At 40.4% G+C, this 23131-nt stretch overlaps 1 protein-coding gene across 2 annotated transcripts in view; it reads left to right on the top strand.

The window, feature by feature from the left end:
* Positions 1-23131, top strand: part of LOC126263012 (polynucleotide 5'-hydroxyl-kinase NOL9) — a 76979-nt gene that overhangs the window by 23810 nt on the left and 30038 nt on the right. Inside the window, exons 4-6 of one of the 2 annotated variants that reach the window (XR_007546796.1) lie at positions 51-193; positions 11237-11471; positions 19947-20119. Coding sequence is in view for 1 of the 2 variants with exons in the window: in XM_049959978.1 (XP_049815935.1) it covers positions 51-193; positions 11237-11471 (378 nt within the window). In the remaining variant the exon portion in view is untranslated. The remainder of the gene's footprint in view (positions 1-50; positions 194-11236; positions 11472-19946; positions 20120-23131) is intronic. The other variant, XM_049959978.1, reaches the window with a different exon arrangement.

Raw genomic sequence — 23131 nt, 5'->3', positions numbered from 1 at the left:
ACCCACACAAATTACTGTGTCTAATATACTTTGTTCTTATGTTTATACAGGATGGTCTTCATAGGAGATGTTAATGTGAGCAATTGTCCCACACTCTACCTTGAAGGTGCAAAGTTCATAATTGATTATTGCAAATCCCAAGCAGAGTTTCAGCACATTCCATGGTTTGTTAATACTATGGGATTTTGCAAAGGTAAATGGCTATTTGCCCTATGTTACATGGATTCTGGAGGTTACTCCATCAGATGTATTGATAGATAGTCCGTTTTGCTAGTGTAGAGGTTCAAACTACCTGTATGGAACAAAAATGGACTGCAATAAAATGTAGACAGATTAAAACTGTACTTACCAAATGGTAACAAAGCTAGGCATACATAGATAATCACAAAGATTCAAACCCGAAGATTTCTTGAAGTGGCATGAGATAAAAGAGGTAGTATAAGTTAAGACTTATTAGACGTTAATTCGAGTTATGACACATTTTTTGGAGACTGAACAACTCACCTGTAAGAATAAATACAGATTTGGCAAACACTGGTGGTGCGAGACCCATCTTTGTCCTTTCATCCACATGACAGGGGAACACAAGTAGGTGCCGAGGGTCTTGACTTCCAGGAAATGTGCTACAGCTTAACACTGCTATCTGGTAAATAAAATATATTCTTGCAGAATGTAAGACCAAGTAAAATATAACATGAACCTTAGCTGCACCTGTGGATGGACAGGGAAGGGGACCAAGATAGTGATGAGGAATCCATTGCAGGCAGCCACTACATGCCACAAGAAGTTCCAAACTGCCTCATTTCTCTCTCCATATGTAAATTCAGTTATTTTATCAACAATCTCAAATGCCTGATTTTGATGTACTCTCCCTGCAGTGTCTGTGCTTTAGACATTAATTCCAAGTAATACAGATGTAGTGAAATTAATAGTTGCACTGACAAATGAGGAAATTAAGTTGCTCCCCCTGTGGAACAGAGAGATATACTTGCCCATTGCTCACGGGGGAGTTAATACTGTGCAAGTTCTTGTGGTGGCACTGAATCCTTTGAAACTGAATGGCTGGCTTTTGAGCTTTGAGGCACTTAAATAACTGGAATGTAGTAATTATTTGCCCACCAGTCGTGAGTTTAGAATGCAATAGCCTGTTCTTTTTCATAGTTTTAATATCTGAAAATTTTAGATTTGAAGTCCTTGTGAGTCAGAGCAGGATTTAATTATTTTCATTGCTCTTCATTACTGAAAATTATTGTTCACCAGACTATTTTGCACTATTGATTTCAGCATATTCCTGATTAAGAGCATTTTATACCATAACAAAACTGGAGGTCATTAGAGAAGTTAATCTTCTTTCATGCTTATTGCAGAACTGACTGTCACCAAAAATGAAAATAATGCAGTAGCAGTGTGTAATACTTCAGTAATTCATGCAGTTAATTGAACAGATTGATTTCTGTAAAGAAAGTCATTTTTTTATAATACCGTGAGCTACTAATAATGAAACCTGTATTTACTACCAATTCTGTTCTATATGATAATCTGTAGGCAACCTGGATAGCAACAGAAAAAATACATGAGAGGATGATCTGTAAGTGCTGAATATACATTTGAAAACTGTTGCAATGTAAATCTGACATACTCAAATAAAAGTAGTTATTATAACTTAAATGACACGATTATTGCTATGGTTCCAATAATAAATCTAAAATTATAAGAAGCTATTATAACTCAAAAGAAACACACAGTATGGGGTAAAGGAACTGATGATTTTTCATACAAGTATACAAAATTGTTATATAACAATATTATGAAAAGAGTAAGATTATTACTCACCATATAATGGAGACGTTAAGTCACAGACAGTTACAACAAAAGAACTGCTATACATTTAAGAAATGCTGGTGTTTATAGGAAGGACATAGATGGCACAGGCTATGAAACAGTCATTGAAGTGAAGCATGATGTGTTGGGCAGCATGTTCAGCAAGTGGGTGGTTCAGCTGCCTCACAGTCACAGTTTGTTGGATGCCATGCATGCGGACAGACAGCTTGTTAGCTGTCAGGTAAATGTAAAAAGTAGTATTGTGTTTGCAGTTTATTTTGTAATTCACGTGGCTGTTTTCATGGGTAACCCTATCTTTGATAGGATAGGGGTTTCCTGTGTCTGGACTGGATTAGTTCATGGTGGAAGTATATATGGGACAGATTTTGCATCTAGATCTATTACAGGGATATTAGACATGAGGCATGGGATCAGGGGCAGGAGTGGAGTGGGAATGGATAACAATATTGCATAGGTTTGGTTGGCAGCATAGTACCACTGTGGGAGGGGTGGGAAGGATAGTGGATAGGATATTCTTCCTTTCAGGGCATGACAAGAGGTAGTCTAAACTCTGGCGGAGAATGTGATTCAGTTGCTCCAGTCTTTGGTAGTACTGGATCATGAGGGAAGTGCCAATTGTGATCGGACAGTAGATGTGCGGGAGGGGTAGATGAATGGTGAGACAAGGCATAGGAAATCTGTTTCTGAACAAGCTTGGGAGACCTCTGTGAAACATTTGGTATATTGAGAGGCTCTTGCAGAGATCTTCACAGATTGGAATTACCCTCCCAACCTTGTCCAGAAACAGATTTTCCATTCCTTGTCTCACCATTCATCTACATCTATTGTCCGGCCACAAAGAAGTGCACCCCTTGTGACTCATACTGCCCAGAACTGGAGCAACTGAATCACCCAACACCAGCTTTTCTGGATTGTGCAAGTGGAAAACTTTTCTGGATTGTGCAAGAGGTAACTTGCCCTGCAATATACATACATACATACCCGTAACCCCCCTGGCCTCAACGTTTGCTATTCCTCATCCTCCACTATTTCCTCTCTGCTTCGACTCCAGCAAAACACAACTTTCTATTCCATCAATGCATCCACTTAGTCCTTTGCCCCTTCTTTATTTCTTACTTTTCCACCTCCCCCAACCCCACCCTACCCCCCTTTCCCCTGAAGCATCCCAACTGCATCTGGATTGCTACTCCCATCAGGTACAGTTACGACTCAGTCCAGTCACAGCAGCCAGAGACAGTAGTCGCGCATGTGCGCGTGTCTGTGTGTGTGTGTGTGTGTGTGTGTGTGTGTGTGTATTTTTTACTTCAGAAGAAGGCATTTTGGCCAAAAACTAAAATTTATAGCAGTCTTTTTGTTGTGTCTGTCAGCAACTCAGTGTACAGTCTATATGGAAGGTAGAAATCTATCCTTTTCTTAATATTGTTGTTATTTGATCCTGGACTTTCCAATGTTTAAATAGTTGTATAAGATACTTTTTTCAGTATTACATGTTGCTGAAGTGTAAAATACATTTATTCATATCTGCAATCTTAGTATAACGTCCATTTTCATATTGTCACTGTTCTGTTGTATGTACTCTGTATAATTATGAACTGGACTGCAGATTTCTGATAACCAAGCCAATGCAAAGAGGATAGGCTGAGCACATGAAGAAAGCTTCTGGCTATTGATACTTAAGTAAAGGGTCCACTAACAGATATATTTACAACTTTATTGCTGGTATAAAGGGGGAAAAACACTGTGATAATAGGATCAGAGTGAGGTAGGGTCATGGAATTGGGCAAAATCTTCCAAATAACCAGAGATTGGAAATGTACTGCTGTGAAGCTATAGTCATAAAACAACAGCCAAGCTGTGACAATTGTGTGAAAGTGTGTACAATTATATTAATTTGCCCCATTTGCTACCTGTTATGCTATGGACTCCAGTTACTAATTAAATTAGCTGAAGGTAATGATTTCAGCTGAACAGTCAAAGGTAGGCTAATTTTTAATTTCTATCCATGGCTAGCTACATTAGATGTTAATTTCTGTGATGTTTACTAATAAGAGCTTGATTGTTAAACCAACTACTCTTAAAGTACTGTAACAACAGTTAAGATTATAAACAGCAGCTTAATCAGACAAAACTGAGCTCATTTGCACCCAAACACTTTTGCTTATCAGACAAACTACTGTGTGCTCATTGTTGATTGGTTATCATTTTATAGCTGGATCTTCCCAGTGGTGCACTTCCAATCAATGGGTAACTGGATAATTTTGCTCCATTCAGTGTCCCCAACCTTGCTGACCTTATTATCAGGTCATTTTTCACCACCCTGTGTAGTGTGTAACCACGTATAAGCTATGCAGTTGTTTGTGACAATCTTGTATAAGAAGCCTACATTCTGTGCTTCCTGTACAGCAGCATATTGAGTGCGTTATAACATTAGAAGAATACAGTAAAGATCTGCTTTTACATTGGTGGAACATGACTAAGTACACCTTTATTCAAGGTGTAGCTATAAAATAATGGAAGTGATGCTGTCACAAAATAAGTGTGCATTCACGAAAGGTGAACGACCAATAGCTGTGAACTGTGAAGGCTTCTCAGTCAAATGTGCATCTCTGGTGTCTGTCGGCACAACAGTGTGGCTGCAGCCTTCGTTTATGTAAGAGCTGTTTTCTTTGACAGAAAAGTGATAAGTGTAAAAATAGAGCGACGAATTGTTCTGAAGTTCTAGATGAAACTCGGAAAAACTGTACTGAAACCTACATTTTACTAAAACTAGTGTATGTTGAAGACTGTTTATCAAATAAATTAGTTTTTGAGTGGTTCATATATTTCCAAGGTGGCCAAAAAGATGTAGAAGATGGCTCGTGCCTGGGATGCACTTCAACATCAAAAACACATGAAAATATCAAAAAAGTAGGTAGTCTGATTTTATCTGACCATTGGTGGCATATTCGATCAATTGCTGTAACTGTAGGATTGACAAAGAATGTGTAAGACAAATTGTGTGCTTGAAACTGGTGCCAAAAATTCTCATGATCGAACAAAAAGGAAGCTTGTGAAAATTTTTGTACTGACATTTTGAATGCCATTGAAAATGATCCTAGTTTGTTGGACAAATCTTGGTTTTTCACTTATGATCCAGAAACTAAGTGCCAATCTGTGCATTGGAGGGACCCAACATCACTGAGAGCGTAAAAGCTCGAATGAGCAAATCAAGATTAAGAGATATGATGATAGTGTGTGTGTGTGTGTGTGTGAATATAATAGAGGGAAACATTCCATGTGGGAAAAAATATCTAAAAACAAAGATGATGTGACTTACCAAACGAAAGCGCTGGCATGTCGATAGACACACAAAATTCAAGCTTTCGCAACGGTTGCTTCATCAGAAAAGAGGGAAGGAGACATGTCTGCTTGTGTCTGTTTATGTGCGGATGGATATGTGTGTGTGTGTGTGTGTGTGTGTGTGTGTGTGTGTGTGCGTGCGAGTGTATACCTGTCCTTTTTTCCCCCTAAGGTAAGTCTTTCCGCTTCCGGGATTGGAATGACTCCTTACCCTCTCCCTTAAAACCCACATCCTTTCGTCTTTCCCTCTCCTTCCCTCTTTCCTGATGAAGCAACCGTTTGTTGCGAAAGCTTGAATTTTGTGTGTATGTTTGTGTTTGTTTGTGTGTCTATCGACATGCCAGCGCTTTCGTTTGGTAAGTCATATCATCTTTGTTTTTATTAATGATATGAATATAATAGAGGGAAACATTCCACGCAGGAAAAATATATCTAAAAACAAAGATGATGTGACTTACCATACGAAAGCGCTGGCAGGTCGATAGACACACAAACTGTCTATCGACCTGCCAGCACTTTCGTATGGTAAGAATAGAGGGAAACATTCCACGTAGGAAAAATATATCTAAAAACAAAGATGATGTGACTTACCAAATGAAAGTGCTGGCAGGTCGACAGACACACAAACATACACACAGAATTCAAGCTTTCGCAACAAACTGTTGCCTCATCAGGAAAGAGGGAAGGAGAGGGAAAGACGAAAGGATGTGGGTTTTAAGGGAGAGGGTAAGGAGTCATTCCAATCCCGGGAGCGGAAAGACTTACCTTAGGGGGAAAAAAGGACGGGTATACACTCGCGCACACACACACACATATCCATCCACACATATACAGACACAAGCTCAATGTCAAGGAAAGTGGCACTTGTGACAGGATACTTTCCGAGACTGGACCAGACTCTGAATGTGGCTCACCAGCAGGGATATGACTTCCTCAAATCCTGCCCTGAAATGAGATCCATGCTTCACGAAATCCTCCGCACTCCACCAAGAGTGTCTTTCCGCCGTCCACCTAACCTTCGTAACCTGTTAGTTCATCCCTATGAAATCCCCAAACCACCTTCCCTACTTTCTGGCTCCTATCCTTGTAACTGCCCCCGGTGTAAAACCTGTCCCATGCACCCTCCCACCACCACCTACTCCAGTCCTGTAACCCGGAAGGTGTACATGATCAAAGGCAGAGCCACATGTGGAAGCACCCACGTGATTTACCAACTGACCTGCCTACACTGTGATGCATTCTATGTGGGAATGACCAGCAACAAACTGTCCATTTGCATGAATGGACACAGGCAGACAGTGTTTGTTGGTAATGAGGATCACCCTGTGGCTAAACATGCCTCGGTGCACGGCCAGCACATCTTGGCACAGTGTTACACTGTCCGGGTTATCTGGATACTTCCCACCAACACAAACCTATCCGAACTCCGGAGATGGGAACTTGCTCTTCAATATATCCTCTCTTCCCGTTACCCACCAGGCCTCAATCTCCGCTAACTTCAAGTTGCCGCCACTCATACCTCACCTGTCATTCAACATCATCTTTGCCTCTTCACTTCTGCCTCGACTGACATCTCTGCCCAAACTCTTTGTCTTTAAATATGTCTGCTTGTGTCTGTATATGTGTGGATGGATATGTGTGTGTGTGTGCGAATGTATACCTGTCCTTTTTTCCCCCTAAGGTAAGTCTTTCCACTCCCGGGATTGGAATGACTCCTTACCCTCGCCCTTAAAACCCACATCCTCTCGTCTTTCCCTCTCCTTCCCTCTTTCCTGATGAGGCAACAGTTTGTTGCGAAAGCTTGAATTTTGTGTGTGTGTTTGTGTGTCTATCGACCTGCCAGCGCTTTCGTTCGGTAAGTCACATCATCTTTGTTTTTAGATATATTTTTCCCACGTGGAATGTTTAGATGATGTAACTTACCAAACTAAAGCGTAAGGACTTAGCTTAGGGGGAGAAAAGGACAGGCATACACTCACACTCACACACACACACACACACACACACACACACACACACACACACACACACACACACACATATCCATCCACACATATACAGACACAAGCAGACATTGTAAAGGCAAAGAGTTTGGGCAGAGATGTCAGTCGAGGCGGAAGTACAGAGGCAAAGATGTTGTTGAATGACAGGTGAGGTATGAGCGGCGGCAACTTGAAATTAGCGGAGGTTGAGGCCTGGTGGGGAATAGGAAGAGAGGATATATTGAAGGGCAAGTTCCCATCTCCGGAGTTCTGATAGGTTTGTGTTAGTGGGAAGTATCCAGATAACCGGGCAGTGTAACACTGTGCCAAGATGTGCTGACCGTGCACCAAGGCATGTTTAGCCACAGGGTGATCGTCATTACCAACAAACACTGTCTGCATGTGTCCATTCATGCGAATGGACAGTTTGTTGCTGGTCATTTCCACATAGAAACCTTCACAGTGTAGGCAGGTGAGCTGGTAAATCACATGGGTGCTTTCACACGTGGCTCTGCCTTAGATCGTGTACACCTTCTGGGTTACAGGACTGGAGTAGGTGGTGGTGGGAGGGTGCATGGGACAGGTTTTACACCGGGGGCGGTTACAAGGGTAGGAGCCAGAGGGTAGGGAAGGTGGTTTGGGGATTTCATAGGGATGAACCAAGAGGTTACGAAGGTTAGGTGGACGGCGGAAAGACACTCTTGGTGGAGTGGGGAGGATTTCATGAAATATGGATCTCATTTCAGGGCAGGATTTGAGGAAGTTGTATCCCTGCTGGAGAGCCACATTCAGAGTCTGATCCAGTCCCGGAAAGTATCCTGTCACAAGTGGGGCACTTTTGTGGTTCTTCTGTGGGAGGTTCTGGGTTTGAGGGGATGAGGAATTGGCTCTGGTTATTTGCTTCTGTACCAGGTCGGGAGGGTAGTTGTAGGACGCGAAAGCTGTTTTCAGGTTGTTGGTGTAATGGTTCAGGGATTCAGGACTGGAGCAGACTCGTTTGCCACGAAGACCTAGGCTGTAGGGAAGGGACCATTTGATATGGAATGGGTGGCAACTGTCATAATGGAGGTACTGCTGCCTGTTGGTGTGTTTGATGTGAACGGATGTGTGAAGCTGGCCATTGGACAGGTGGAGGTCAACGTCAAGGAAAGTGGCATGGGATTTGGAGTAGGACCAGGTGAATCTGATGGAACCAAAGGAGTTGAGGTTGGAGAGGAAATTCTGGAGTTCTTCTTCACTGAGTGTCCAGATCATGAAGATGTCGTCAATAAATCTGTACCAAACTTTGGGTTGGCAGGCCTGGGTAACCAAGAAGGCTTCCTCTAAGCGACCCATAAATAGGTTGGCGTACGAGGGGGCCATCCTGGTACCCATCCCACGTGGAATGTTTCCATATATATATATATGCCTGTGTATCTTCTCCAGGTTCCTGAAGGTCAAGGTTCTTGTTAAGCTCCAAATTGTGGAAGAACAAGTCATAGGTTTTGCATCAAGACAGTGCACCGGCTTGTACTGCATTGCCTGTTAAGAGCTTTCTAGTGAAGTACAACTTCATAGTGTGAGATCGCCCACCTTATTTACCTGACCTAGAACCATTTGACTTTTACCTATTCCCCAAAGTCAAATCTGCATTAAAAGGAACGAGATTTTAGTCTGAAGCAGTGAAAGAAAAAGTGGCATGCATCATCAAGGAGCTCACATAGGAAGACTTCTAGCACTGTTTCCCTTAATGCAAAATTCAGCTGGAGCATTGTATGGATAGGGGGTGAAGTATATTGAAGGTGACAGTAACTAAATATGTTTGTTTTTTAAATAAAATGTTTTACAGCAATAGTCCCGTTAATTTATAACAACATCTCGTATGTGTGTATTTTGGCCCAAGTGAGAAACTGACCTAGACTTTTTGTTTTATATTTAGTGCATTTAAGAGGTGCTGTAATGTTAAAGGAATATAATAAACCTCTGTATCAACATCAATGAAGTAGAAATAAGTACATTTTTATATGTGTGACTTTAGTGGTCCAAGGGAGCCTTGAGTTGCTAGTAACTTAACAAAGATGTACTGATGAATGTTTACTCTTATTATCTGATCACCAGAAAGAAAACTGTATCACTTAATACAGTCTATACATTAAACCACAAGTAAGCTGGTATGTTGGCCACTATATATATATTTAATACTCTCCTCAAAGAAATACCCAAACGTAGATAAAACTGTAATGTGGTGGGTGGTAAATAAAATGTAAACAGTACCCGCACAATAAGATTTTACATGGCAACTGGGACCAAAAATGGAATCCACTACAATAACTAAAAATGAGTATTATAGTTTTTCCACTGTTGGCTAAGCACAGAACATGCTCATAACACATCCAAGTGTCTCATGATTTCCTTACCACTGTTGAAAGCTACCTTTCCCAGTGTCCTTCAGACTTCAGACCCACTACCTCATTACTAACCCGCAACTACTTCTCATTTGACGGGAAGGTATATAAACAAATCCATGGCACAGCCATGGGCACCCACATGGCACCCTACTATGCCAAACTTTTTATGAGCTATCTAGAGGAGACCTGCCTAGCTTCCCAAAACACCAAACCCCTAGTCTGTTTCAGGTTCATTGATGATATCTTCATGATCTAGACTCAGGGCCAAGACACCATAACTTCGTTCCTCTACAACCTCAACACCTTATCTCCTATCCGCTTCACGTGGCCCTCCTCAACTCAGCGTGCCACCTTCTTAGATGATGACCTGCACCTCTCTGTCAACATTAAACGCACCAACCACCAGTACCTGCATTTTGACAGCTGTAATCCCTTTCACACCAAAGAATCCCTTCCATACAGCTTGGCCACCCAGGGACAGCGTATATGCAGTGACGAAAACACCCTTGCCCAATATGCTGAGGGTCTTACCAAGGCCTTCACAGACAGGTACTATCCCCCAGATGTAGTCTGCAAACAGATATCCCATGCCATTTCCCCTCACAGCACCGATACTCCTACCACCCCCAAGAACCAGCCACAAAGGAAGGGCCCCTTCATCACCCAGTACCACCCTGTACTGGAAAAACTGAACCACATCCTTTGCCAGGGCTTTGACTACCTATCATCATGCCCTGAAATGAGGGACATCCTACCCCAGATACTTCCCACCCCTCCTAAAGTGGTATTCAGTCACCCTCGCCCCCCCCCCCCCCCCCCCCAACCTCCGCAACATCCTACCCTATGCTACTCCCAATCCTCACCCCTTGCCACAAGGATCTTATCCCTGTGGGAGACTCAGGTGCAAAATGTGCCCAATCCACCCACCCAGCACTTCCTTTTCGGGCGCACTACATGCAGCTGGGCATAACAGACTTGATTTCAATGGCTGCTTCAGTACCCAAGCCACCTGGATCATTCCCTCGACATCCAGCTTTTCTGAACTGTGCACATGGGACTTATCATCACAACACATTCTCTGCTCCCATAATTATTCCAACCTCAACTTATGGTAGTATATTGTCCCCCCACATTTCACCCAACTGTTTGCACCCACCCTCCCCCCATCCATCATCTCCTCCACATTCCGCATTCTCATCTTCCACCCTCTTTATTTGCAGCCTTATGCCAATGCATTTGGCTGTTTTTCCCCACTCTCTCCTTGTTTCTCCTTTTTCCCCCTCCTCCCTGCTGCACAAAGTCCCGGTGTTGCACCTGTTGGCAGTCTAGTCCCTCCCGCAACGTTTATCTCTCTCCTCATACGTACACAACTATCCCTTATCCTTCCTGCCTCCTCCAGATTGCTGTTTGCATTCCACTTGATAGATGCATTCTGACCCAAGATGCTGGAGTTGGCGGTTGTGTGTGCATGAGGTGTGCTTCCTTGTGTGTGTGTGTTAATGGTGTATGTCTTATCTTTTGCTGATGAAGGCTGTCGCGAAAGGTTTGTATAATTGTCTTTTAATTGTGCCTGTCTGCAACATGCTGTGTCTTCTTTATGGTAAATAGCAATCTGTCTTTTCCTACAGTGTTGTGATTCCTGCCTGGAGGTTCCCGTGTTTGATTTATTATTTTTTCTGTTTATAGGTCTTGGAGTTGAGCTAATGATGAACTTGCTCCACATGTTATCTCCAACTAATGTCGTCCAGCTGCAAAGTCGCTCAAACAAACGAAACTATCCAAAACACCTGGAGGCTGAATATGTTCGAAATTACAAAAGTTCTTTGAAATACATTAATTACATTAATAGAAACCTTTCTTATGATTTGCATCTCATCCCATCAGCTGCAGAGTCTAAATCTGAAGGACAAGAAGCTGAGTGGTAAGTGGCTTTTTAGTAGATCTTAGGATTAGTGGAAACTTGCATTGGGGAATGAAACTGAGAAACTGTGCGGTGTCATGGTTCCTTCCGTCCTTTACCTGCACCTACCTGTGAACTCGTTGCAGCAGATTGCCGGTAGGAAAGCCGAGCAGAAACCTATCGTACTGCAACTCGCACCAGGCTGCATACAACATAACTATTCCAAGAATTGGGAAAAGGTCTTAATTTTGAATGAAAGGTGGAAATACTGACAAAACTCTGATATATTCTGAACCTTGATAATGTACATGTTCACTGCCAAGCCCATGCTAATCTTAACACAGTCATGCACAAACCCTTTCATTCACGTTAGCAAGTTTATGCTAATGTATTTGTCGAAATCTGAACAGTTACTTACCATGGATTGTTCTTAAATGAAAATGTTCGCCATACTATTAAGTTTATTGGTGTCTAATGCACTCAAGGTTTTAGTCACTGATCTGCTCAATATGTCATGTGGAATAAATATGCCTTCATTTTAAAACACTTCTGAAACATGTAGCATAACTAAAACCGGCAAATTATAACTTCCTTTGGAGTTCATACTACACACGACTATCATTGAAAGGCTGTGCTCTGACTTCTAGACTGCTGTAAGCATTCTATATCTCCAAGAGAAAAGATGCATGAAGAATACTCCGTTCTGATTGGTCAGCTTTCTTTAAGGCCAATAGAAAAACATATTCTCCTACATTAGTCTGCACTTTTAATGACTAATCAATCAACAAATAACACACTTTTGAACTGTACTTTTTCCCAAAAGAAATATTTAACATTCTGATATTGTGTTCATACTTTACATTATTAACTATTTTCATTTGTATTCTAATTAGCTTTTCTTTTACCATAAACTAACTTAAAATATTATGATACAAAATTCCCCATCATCTTCATTCACACTGTCTTAAAACTTTCTCACACTAGTTCGTACAGTGTTCATCAGTAGAACAATGATCTATGTATTTACTTTAGACCTCATTCACACATCATTCACACTAGTAATAGCATATACAAAATTGTATCAACATAAAAAACATAAATGCCTTCAAGAAATAAACAGAACAATTCACAAAACATTCTCTTGAGCTGTTTCTTGAATGCCTCTGTGCACTGCTGGACTCTGGTGGTCAAAATTCTTAACTACATTATAGTTCTTTCTGTTTAGTCCTGTCCGCTACCATCCTCTAGCAGATGAAAATTAGAACTACGTACTATAGTGATTTGAGAATTTGTGTGTAAATTCTAGAACCACTCAGCCTTCTACTGTCTCGAATACACGATATTCTAGACATGAGTGTGGGATGGTAGAATCCTACCTACCACATGTCACGTTTATGTGTGTGGGTTTAAAATCAGTCGCGGGAAGAAAGTAGACGTGGTGGTCGGACGGCGCTGACAAGCAGCTCTCGGGCAATCCATAGATGTTTTAGTGAGTGTGTAAGGCAGAACCATGGAGTTTATATGCAGCTCTGTGATTATTGTGGCATTGACTATTGTTATTAAAACAAGAACAGTTGAAAAAGTATTCTTGTGGACTCTCGACACAACCTAGTTAGAGGCAAGACTCATTTTATGATTCATGTTAAGAAAGGTCATGGTATCCAAGCCAACTTTCTTTTATCTGAAACTCTACTTGTTTCTAACGTCCGACTGCACGAGAGACTTGCAGAAAGTTACATATTCATGTGGAAAGTGATATTTTTATTGTATATGGAGGTAAAATACGTCGTTAGTTGATGAAAAGTAAAGCTTGTATGTCTACTTATTTCAGAAGTAGAAAGACTAAAAATTCCTGTACCTAGTGTTATTCGATGGAGAAGAAGTCAAGAGGGTTTTCAGCAGCTGGCTATTCAGTAAAGAAGAGTGGCTGCAAATTCCAAGTAAGTCATCTTGTAAAGAAGTGGAAGGTGGTTTGGGGAATAAGCTAATATAACCCAGATCAACACTCACACTTTAAGTCGTCAGAATGTTAGAACATGGTGACCTGTGTGAAAGGACTGAGAAAACAGGAATTTTGAGTCAAAAATGAGAGAAGAAGCTGTTATGTGTTGCCAAGGTAACCAAACATAATAAGACAAGGGGATTACTCTGAGACATTGGAATATGTTCAAGTATCCTATGGAGCGAAATTTAAATGGAAAAACATTGAAGAAATGAAAAATTCACAACGATAATAATAGTAAAAAAGATTTCGATGTATTTGCTAAGAAGAAGTACGCATAGAACGCTTCAGCAGAGAAGATCCAGTGCAGGGAGTCTACAGCTCTCACATACATTGCGGGGATGCAGACGCAGAAACCAACATATATCCGATGCTGCTGGCACCAGCTGCTGTTCACCAGTGCTGAAGTGCCTCCACATCCGCTCACCCACGCAATGAAAAATCTATGTCGGGTGAGGGTGAAACAAAACATGATTACTTTAGTACGAAGTGGTACAAGATACGGTTGAGTGAACTGTTATTGTGTAATTATCATATTTAAAGTTAGTTTTAAATGCTTACAAGAGCTATGGCATATAAAGGTATGGAAAATATACAACAGGTTGGGGAAACTCAAGTAGAACACCTTCAAAGTCATTCCAAAATTCTTTTGGATGTACATTTCCTGTTGGATCAAAACGTAAAAACTGCCTGTTAGCGACATATGATATTTCAGATGATTCTGCTACAAAACTATACTAACTACTGTTAGTTCCATGTCTGAGGTTAATTTCACCTTGGGATAATCTACTGCTATGCTCATCCAACTTATTTTCAACCTCTTCTGCCTGGTTAGTTAGCTGAAGAATATTTTCTTCAGACACACCCACTCAGTCAGACACACTTTTTACTTCATTCATACATTTGGCATATTCAGAACTGATTTTACTGTTTAACAATTTGTGATCATTTACACATATAGACTCTACCACTGCTATTTTGACCTCTACTTCCTGCACAGTTTCTTTTATCAAATCTACCCTTTGTTTGTTTCCAATAGCAATTCACTTTTTACAGTTTTAATGAATTGTTGGCAGTTATTCTCAGCTTGAGAAATTTTGCCATCCACTTTACTTTCTAATGGCTTCAAATCATTTTTCTACGTTTCTTTTAAAACAGCAGTCTGCTTTTCGAGCATTTCATCAAGTTTACTAATTTTGTGACCAGTTGTTTCAGCCAAATTAGTATGTTGTTTGTTTCCATCTTTTATGGAACCCATTAATGCCGCAAACATTTCTTCCATACCTCCAGGCTCTATTTTCTGCATCACTGTTTCCTGTTTACCTCATTCCACCAGTACTATACCAAATTTGGTATCCACATTTGACACATTTGATTCAATAACACTACCAACACCGTCAACACACAATTGGTTGTTACTGATCTCATGCTTTATGTCACTTTCAGGATATACACCATCCCCACTATTTACATTAACTGACATCGCTGAAACAGATTCTACTCCACTGTCCGTAAATAACACAGAAATATTGTCAAAAACCTCCTCTTTTACTTTAAAATCTACTTCTTGTCTCTGTTCGGGTGTGCTAGTTTGTGAAGCACTTACAGTGAATGTGAGATCTTCCTCTTTTGTCTTATTTACAAAATCTTTATCACTTTCCATGTTACTCAGTCTTTGCGCACGTGCGCGCGCACACACACACGCACACACACACACAACAAATGTAACAAACTTAACTTATCTTTTGTTGAATGCTGCAGCCGCGGTGTGCTGAAACTGCGAGCCTGACCTCCTTCATCTGCCGTACCAGTTTTCCTGCACTGATGCACTGTGTGCGGCGGCGCAGTTCCTTTCATCCTTTACTTGCACCTACCTATCAACTCATTACAGCAGGTCTCTGGTTGGAAAGCTGAGCAGAAACCTACCGTACTGCAACTCGCACCAGGCTGCATGCAACATAACTATTCCAAGAATCAGAAAAAGGTCTTAATTTTGAATGAAAGGTGGAAATACTGGCAAAATGCTGGTATATTCTGAACCTCGATAAAGTACACGTTCACTATCAAGCCCATGCTAATCTTAACACAGTCATGGACAAACGCTTTCGTTCATGTTAGCACATTTATGGTAACGTATTTCCCAATACTGAAATACTGAAAAACATGGGTGTACCAGATCACCTCATTCATCTGATACGGAGTTTATACCTTGACCAAGAAGCCACGGTGAGAACTATGTATGGAACAACGAAATGGATAAAGATTCAGAAAGGTGTCCGGCAAGGCTGCATACTGTCACCGTACTTATTCAATCTGTATGCAGAACATGTTATGAGGAATGAGAGGCTAGATGAAGGAGAAACAGGAATTAAAATAGCTGGAATAAATGTAAACAACCTCAGGTACGCGGATGATACGATCCTGTTGGCAGAAAGTGAAGAAGAATTGAGAACACTCTTACTGAAGGTGAAAGACGAAAGTGAAAAGGCCGGTCTTATGCTGAATGTGAAGAAAACGAAAATTATGGCAACTACACCTACCAATTTGTGGGATATAGCAGGAAAAACCATGGAGGTAGTGACCACATTCAGTTATCTCGGTTCCCAGATCTCTGCTGACGGCGACTGCAGCCATGAAATCCAGAGACGCCTGTTGCTCGGTAGACAGGCAATGTCAAACCTTGACAAGGTTATAAGGTCCAGAGATATAACACTAGCAACAAAGATCCGTATTGTGTGGGCTATAGTCTTTCCAGTTGTGATGTATGGATGTGAGACCTGGACCATTAGAAAGGCTGAACGGCGAAGAATTGACTCCTTCGAATTGTGGTGTTGGAGGAAACTTCTTAGAGTTCCATGGACTGCAAAGAGAACCAACAGATCAATATTGGAGCAAATTAAACCAGATTTCTCCCTGGAAGGTCTAATGTTAAAACAAAAGCTGACCTACTTTGGACACACAATGCGAAGGCATGCCTCGCTGGAAAAAACATTAATGCTGGGGAAGATTGAAGGAACTAGAAGAAGAGGGCGTCAGAGGATGAGATGGATCGATGGCATCACGGAAGCAATGTGTTCCAACCTGGAAGGTCTACGGGAGAAAGTGCAAGACAGGAAAAAGTGGTGTGATTTGGTTCATGGGGTCACGAAGGGTCGGAACCGACTAAAAGAATAGAGAGAGAGAGAGATTTCCCAAAATCCGAACAGCTACTAAAAATGGATTTTGTTCTCAAATGAAAATGCTCACCATACTATTAAGTTTATTGGTATCTAATGCACTCAAGGTTTTAGTCACCGATCTGCTCAATATGCCACACGGAATTACTGTCTTTTCTCACACACAAAATTACTTAAAAATCAGTACTTTCTAAAAAGCCACACTGGAATAAATATGCCTTCACTTTAAAACACTTTTGAAACATGTAGCATAACTAAAACCGGCAAATTATAACTTCCTTTTTGGAGCTCATACTACACTCGACCGTACCATTGAAAGGCTGTAAACATTCTATATGTTCCAGGGAAAAGATGTGTGAAGAATACTCCATTCTGATTGATCAGTTTTCTTTAAGGCCAATAGAAATAAAGAAAAAAATTATTTCCTGCATTAGTTCGCATTTTTCATGACTAACTGATCTACAAATAACACACTTTTGAACTGTACTTTTTCCTGAAATAAATATTTAACATACTGATATTTTATTTACACTTTACATTATTAACTATTTTCATTTGTATTCAAATTAGCTTTCCTTTTACCATAAACTTGCTTAACATACTATGATAGAAAATTCCCTGTCTTCTGCATTCACACTGTCTCAAAACTTTCTCACACTAGTTTGTACAATGTTCATCAGTAGACCAATGATCTACATATTTACTTTAGACCACATTCACGCATCATTCACACTGCTAATAGCATATACAAAACTGTATAAACATAAATAAACAAAACAGCCTTCAAGAAATAAACAGAACAATTTGCAAAAACATTCTCTTGGCCTGTTTCTTGAGTGCCTCTGTGCACTACTGGACTCTGGTGGTCAAAATTCTTAACTATATTAGAATTCTGTCTGTTTAGTCCTATCCACTACTGTCCTCTAGCAGATGAAAATTAGAACTATGTACTCGACTGAACCTGCTTCAGACCACCTGTCACTGTGCACCCATGAGTCATTCTCCCGAAACATGGGCTCTAAATAGGAGTGATATAAGCCTCAACTGCACTAATAACACATACTTAATTTCTGACATTCATGGTACACTTCAAAACTAAATATTTTTAAAACTTATACAAAAATTTTCAATTGTCCCAATTGCAAAACATATACAACATTAACTAGTTTCGATTGTTCATACAATTATTCCAGGTCCGAAAGCACAAGCAGGAACAGAAAATTTCTATAAATTGATTTAATCAGTCTTCAAGAATATATTTCAAGGTACAGTAATGTAAAAAAGTAACGACATAACAATCAAGGTAAAGATTAGTTAAAAAAACAGTGCCAACATATACAGTAAGACTGACAGCACTTTGCCTAACAGTAATAACTGCAGAATTAAAAGTAGGTTTGTAGCTGCTGCGTCTCAAACTGAACAGTCTGGCTATATTTGTAAAAACTAAGAAACGAAAAACACTCATTCAATGCCGAATTGAACCTAAACATGACATATTAAATAACTCATGAGTGTATAAAATTAAATGTTATGACTGTGATCAGTGTTACATTGGCCAGACGGGCCATTCTTTTTATACTTGTTTCAGGAAACATTCAAATTAATTGCCCTTTGGTGTGCACATCATTGAGAGGGCTATGTGGTATAGGGTGTTGGATGTGGTATGATGTTGCGCAATGGGCCCAAACGAATGACACTGGATTTGTTGGAGTAATTAGAAACTTATAGTTGTAAGGAAAAAACCCTTGATCTTATATTACTTCTTTAATATTTTTGATGATCTTCTTTAATTGTATTTAGCTGATGTTTGCTGGAGAGTTGTTTGTTGTGTGTTATCCTGACAATTGCAGTCTGCATTTCTGTCTTGCTGCTTCCATGTGCTCATGCACATTTGACATCAGTCTTCACTGTAGTCATGTGCTGGCAAATAGCGGTTCATCTACATTGGCAGTCTTTCAACTTTTATTGTTATTTTGATTGCTTGTCGTTAATGTCTGGTATTTTTATGGCAGTCCTTGGCTTTCAACATTACTTAAATATATTTGTCTTTTTCCAGTAACTGTTCTCTTTCAAGTGATCGTCACTTTGTCACTATAGTTTTGCCATTAGATTGTCAGATACATTTGTTTTTCTTACCCTTGTCTTTAATCCTTTCTTTTACTTTTTAAAACTATAATAATATTTCTTTTTTGTAGTATGGTTTGTAGCTGTGCATACTTGTGCACTACCTACTGCTTTAATCTGCCAGTTCTTAATTGGCCTTTGCAAGCACCCACAGCTGTTAGCCATCTGCATCCACAGCAGTCTGTGAGTTTATGTGCATACCATTGAACAACTGTTCTCAGTGCTTTTCAAATAGAGGACACTTTTCAAATGGAGGACTATGGAATGTTCAGCTGTCATGACACAGCTTGTGTTGGACTGAAGTATGTGGTGGTGGGAGGATGTATGGGTCGCTAATAACGTCTATTCCATCAAAGGCAGGTCTACCTGTGAAACCAGTCATGTGGTCTACAAGCTAAGCTGCAACCATTGTGCTGCATTCTATGTAGGCATGACAACCAACAAGCTGTCTGTCCACATGAATGGCCACTGACAAACTGTGGCCAAGAAACAAGTGGACCTCTCTATTGCTTAACACGCAGCCAAACATGATATCCTTCATTTCAATGACTGCTTCACAGCCTGTCCCATATGGATCCTTCCCACCAATACCAGCTTTTCTGAATTGCGCAGGTGGGAACTTTCCCTGCAATACATCCAACTTTCCCATAACCCTCCTGGCCTCAACCTTTTATTAGTCGCTGTCCTCACCAATCCAGCCCCTTCCCTGCTCCCACTCCAGCACTACACAGCCGTCATTCCACCACCACACCCAGTCCTTTTTTTATTTATTTTTCTCTATTTCTCTCCTTTTCCGCTACTTCCCTCCTCCCCCTCCCCATCTCTCTCGTGCCCACTGCCAACCTGCAGCTCTTCACTGTCCGCTATCCCCACCATACTATCCCTCCCCCTTCCTGCCCCAGGCTCCTCCTTTCCTCCACCCAGTCGCCACTCCCATCGTGCATTGGTGCTGCTGCCTGAGGCTGCAGTCATGTCTGTGAGTTGCATTTGCGTAAGTGTGTGTGTGTGTGTGTGCGGGAATGTGTGTCTATTGTTGACAAAGGCCAATAGCCGAAAGACTTAAGTGTGAAAATCTTTTGTTGTGCCTATCTGTGACTCAGCATCTCCGCTATATGGTGCGTAGCAACTTTAAATATCAAAACTCTTTAAGACAGTTTATCCAAAGCAGTTTTCTGTTTCTGCTTGTTCTTTCAGATATGAGGATAGTTGTATGAACAACCAAAACTAGTTATCAAATGTAATGTGCGTCTTAATATTTTTGTGTCACAAAGACTGATCCATAAAATTTCTGGCGTGCAGCCACATAATCTCGACTTCTTCTAATATTTTGGCTGAATACTGTCCAGCTGTCTTCCGAGTGAGCCGAGGTAACTAGTTCAAATTTAATGTTCTATATTATTTGTAGTATAGATAATTTAAAAAATCTGTATTTTCTTTTTTTGGTTTTTATCCATTGTTCAGTTGAAGGTTGTGTTGAAACTATCCTTTCTCCCACGGGTACTGGAAGCCAAGACTCCCTTCAGTCTCTCTATGAGGCAGAAGTAGTAGGAAGCTGGTATTCTGTATTAGTCCATGAAGTATTTTCATCAACTCACTCTGAACACTTTCTCTGTAAGTCAAAGATCTGGCTTAATCTTATTTCTGAAGACATATTGAATGTTTCACAAAGGAATAGTCATATATTAACATTTGAGGTGTGAGCCGTGTAGCTGAGTGTAAACAGAATGGAAATTTAAATTACGTATGGCTCTTCTCAAGAGAAAAGAATATAAAAAGAGCATGGAAATTGTTGAAACTTCATTTTTTTCTCTCCTAAGCAGGAAATAATGAATGATTGGTTAACCAATGCACACACATTTTGGTTGTGATGGGGTCATGGACAATTTTTACACACAAAATTCCGTATTTTGTGAATCTGCGTGTTAGTTTATTTTCACACAACAAAGCTTTCCTGTAGATTCAGCACTCCCTGGATTTATTTTTGTCTTCAGATTTGTTACTAGCTTTCCAAAATTCAGTAAATTGCCAATAAAATATTAGGTAATCATTATACACAGCATTGCTTCTCATTCTGGGACCCTTGCCTGGTAGAATTAATAGAGTAGACAAAGAAGATCCAAAGAAGAGCAATATGTTTCATCATGAGGTCATCAAAGAGGTGCTTACACAGCACTAGTTGCAGGTACTAAAGCATTATGTGTGCAAAGATCTTGGGGTCAATATTAGACAATAGAGGACCCTAAACTGAATATGTTGAAATATGGAACTAATGGTAGAAAATTAAATATTTAGTTTCTTTATTGACATAAACAATTTGCACCTTATAGCAGCAATTGAAGTACACAGCAAATTTTCAGAGTGACAGGCACCAGTCTCAGTGTGTGTGTTACAACATAACAAAAAATTTGCTGCACTCTCTCAAATATCCTGGCTGTCTGTTGTACAGTGAGGTAGGCAGCTAGAATTCTACCAGTCACACACTCTTCAGTTTCCACTAGTGTTTCATACACCATCAACTTCGTGTGACCCCATTTTACACATCAATTATGAAATCCCTCGCTTTTTGTCAGACATCGAACAACAAACAATAGCAGAGATTAAATCTGTGGTCGGGTGTTGCGTAAGATTGCTTCTGCATATGCAGTGTTGTTTTGAGCCATGGAAATCATGTCCAGACTGTTTTTGCAGTTAGGGCTGAGGAGCTGTCTGTACTAGACCACAATCTGTTATGTTTGCAATGAACAGACATGTGGCATCTGTTTGTATCAGACAGCCTATCAGCTTATCACTTAAAGGCATTATGCATCCGAGTTAAATATAGAACTGGCAATGAAGGTGGTACTGACTACCCGTAATTAATTTGGAGGTGGCATTCCAAGTGCACACAGAAGTCTGTGTGTTGCTAGCTAATGCAGACATGCACTGGTAATGCAGACACATACTGGCATATCAGTTACCTACTGTTACAGATAGCAAAGCTGACATCAAGCCATCTCATTTGAAGGTCAAGTCATACACTCAGCGATTGTAAGAATGTATATAGAAATGTAACATTTTTGATAGTATATTCCATTAAGGAATCAGGTAATAGTATTCCATTCAGAAATGTTGTGTAAGTAATGTGAACTGTTATTTGCACATACTCTAGGTTGTGTGATAAAATTCTGTGCTCACATTCTGCTTCAATCAATAACTGTTCCTCTTTATTATTGAGCATGGCTGACCAGTGGTTTATCTGATGATACCCAAGTGCGGTGACTCCGTTGTGAGTGCTTGAGTGCCTCGTGAAGGAGTTAGCATATTTCATCAAAATATAAGAGGTATTAGAGATAAATTTAGTTAACTGCTTATAGATGTTCACTCTGGCAGCATTGGTATCAGAGCACGACTTAAATAGTGTGACAGTTCAGCGGCTTCCTTTACCAGGATATAGATTAGCTGGCTGTTTTTCAAGGGGTTGTTTGCGGACTAGGAGAGCAGCCATGTACATAAAAAGCCGTATTCCGTTTGAGTCCGTACATATATCAAAGCTCTGCACTGAATATGTATTTGAATGTTGTGCAGGGGCAGTTGAAGTTAGTGAAACTATACTCATGATTGTTGTTATTTATATGTCCCCTAATTCTGACATCAGAGCATTTCTGCTCAACCTAGAGAGGGGTTTTGGTTCATTTTACAGGAAGTACAAAAATTAGTTGTGTGTGGTGACTTCAGTATTAATTTTGTATATGATCGTGCAAGAAAAAGTATGTTGTAAGGGCTCCTAAGTTCATATGATCTGATGCAGACTGTATTTTTTCCAACCAGGGTGCAGGGGAAATTCATACGATCTGATGCAGACTTTTTTTTTTTCCAGCCAGGGTGCAGGGGAACAGTAGCACAACCCTAGACAATATTTTCATTTGTTCTACATTACTAGATCCACATTCTGATAGTAAAAGGGTGAATGGCCTTTCAGACCATGATGCGCAAATTCTATGGCTAAAAGGTTTTTGTACTCAAACAAATGTTTTGTATAATCACAAACTATGCAGGAAAGCTAATCCAGTGGCAGCAGGGAGTTTCTTTTTAACCTCATCTAGGAACAAGAGTGGCAGGATGTTTATAGTGCTGATAACATAGATGACAAATTTAATGCTTTCCTTAACACATTTCTCAAGCTCTTTGAAAGTTGCTTTCCATCAGAGTGTTCAAAACAGGTTACTAGCAATAAAAGGCAGCCTGGGCGGCTGAGTAGTGAGATAAGGATATCATGCAGAACAAAATGGGAATTATATCAAAGTCACAATCGAACTACAGTAGCCCATTACTGTAAACTGCTCAAAATTATTTATTAGGAAGGCGAAGGGTCTGTGGTATGCAAATAGAATGGCTAATTC

This window comes from Schistocerca nitens, chromosome 6 (genome assembly GCF_023898315.1).
Source record: "Schistocerca nitens isolate TAMUIC-IGC-003100 chromosome 6, iqSchNite1.1, whole genome shotgun sequence".
Taxonomy (NCBI): domain Eukaryota; kingdom Metazoa; phylum Arthropoda; class Insecta; order Orthoptera; family Acrididae; genus Schistocerca; species Schistocerca nitens.
The sequence above is the reverse complement of the archived record's forward strand: the minus strand, read 5'-3'. Positions and strand labels throughout refer to the sequence as shown.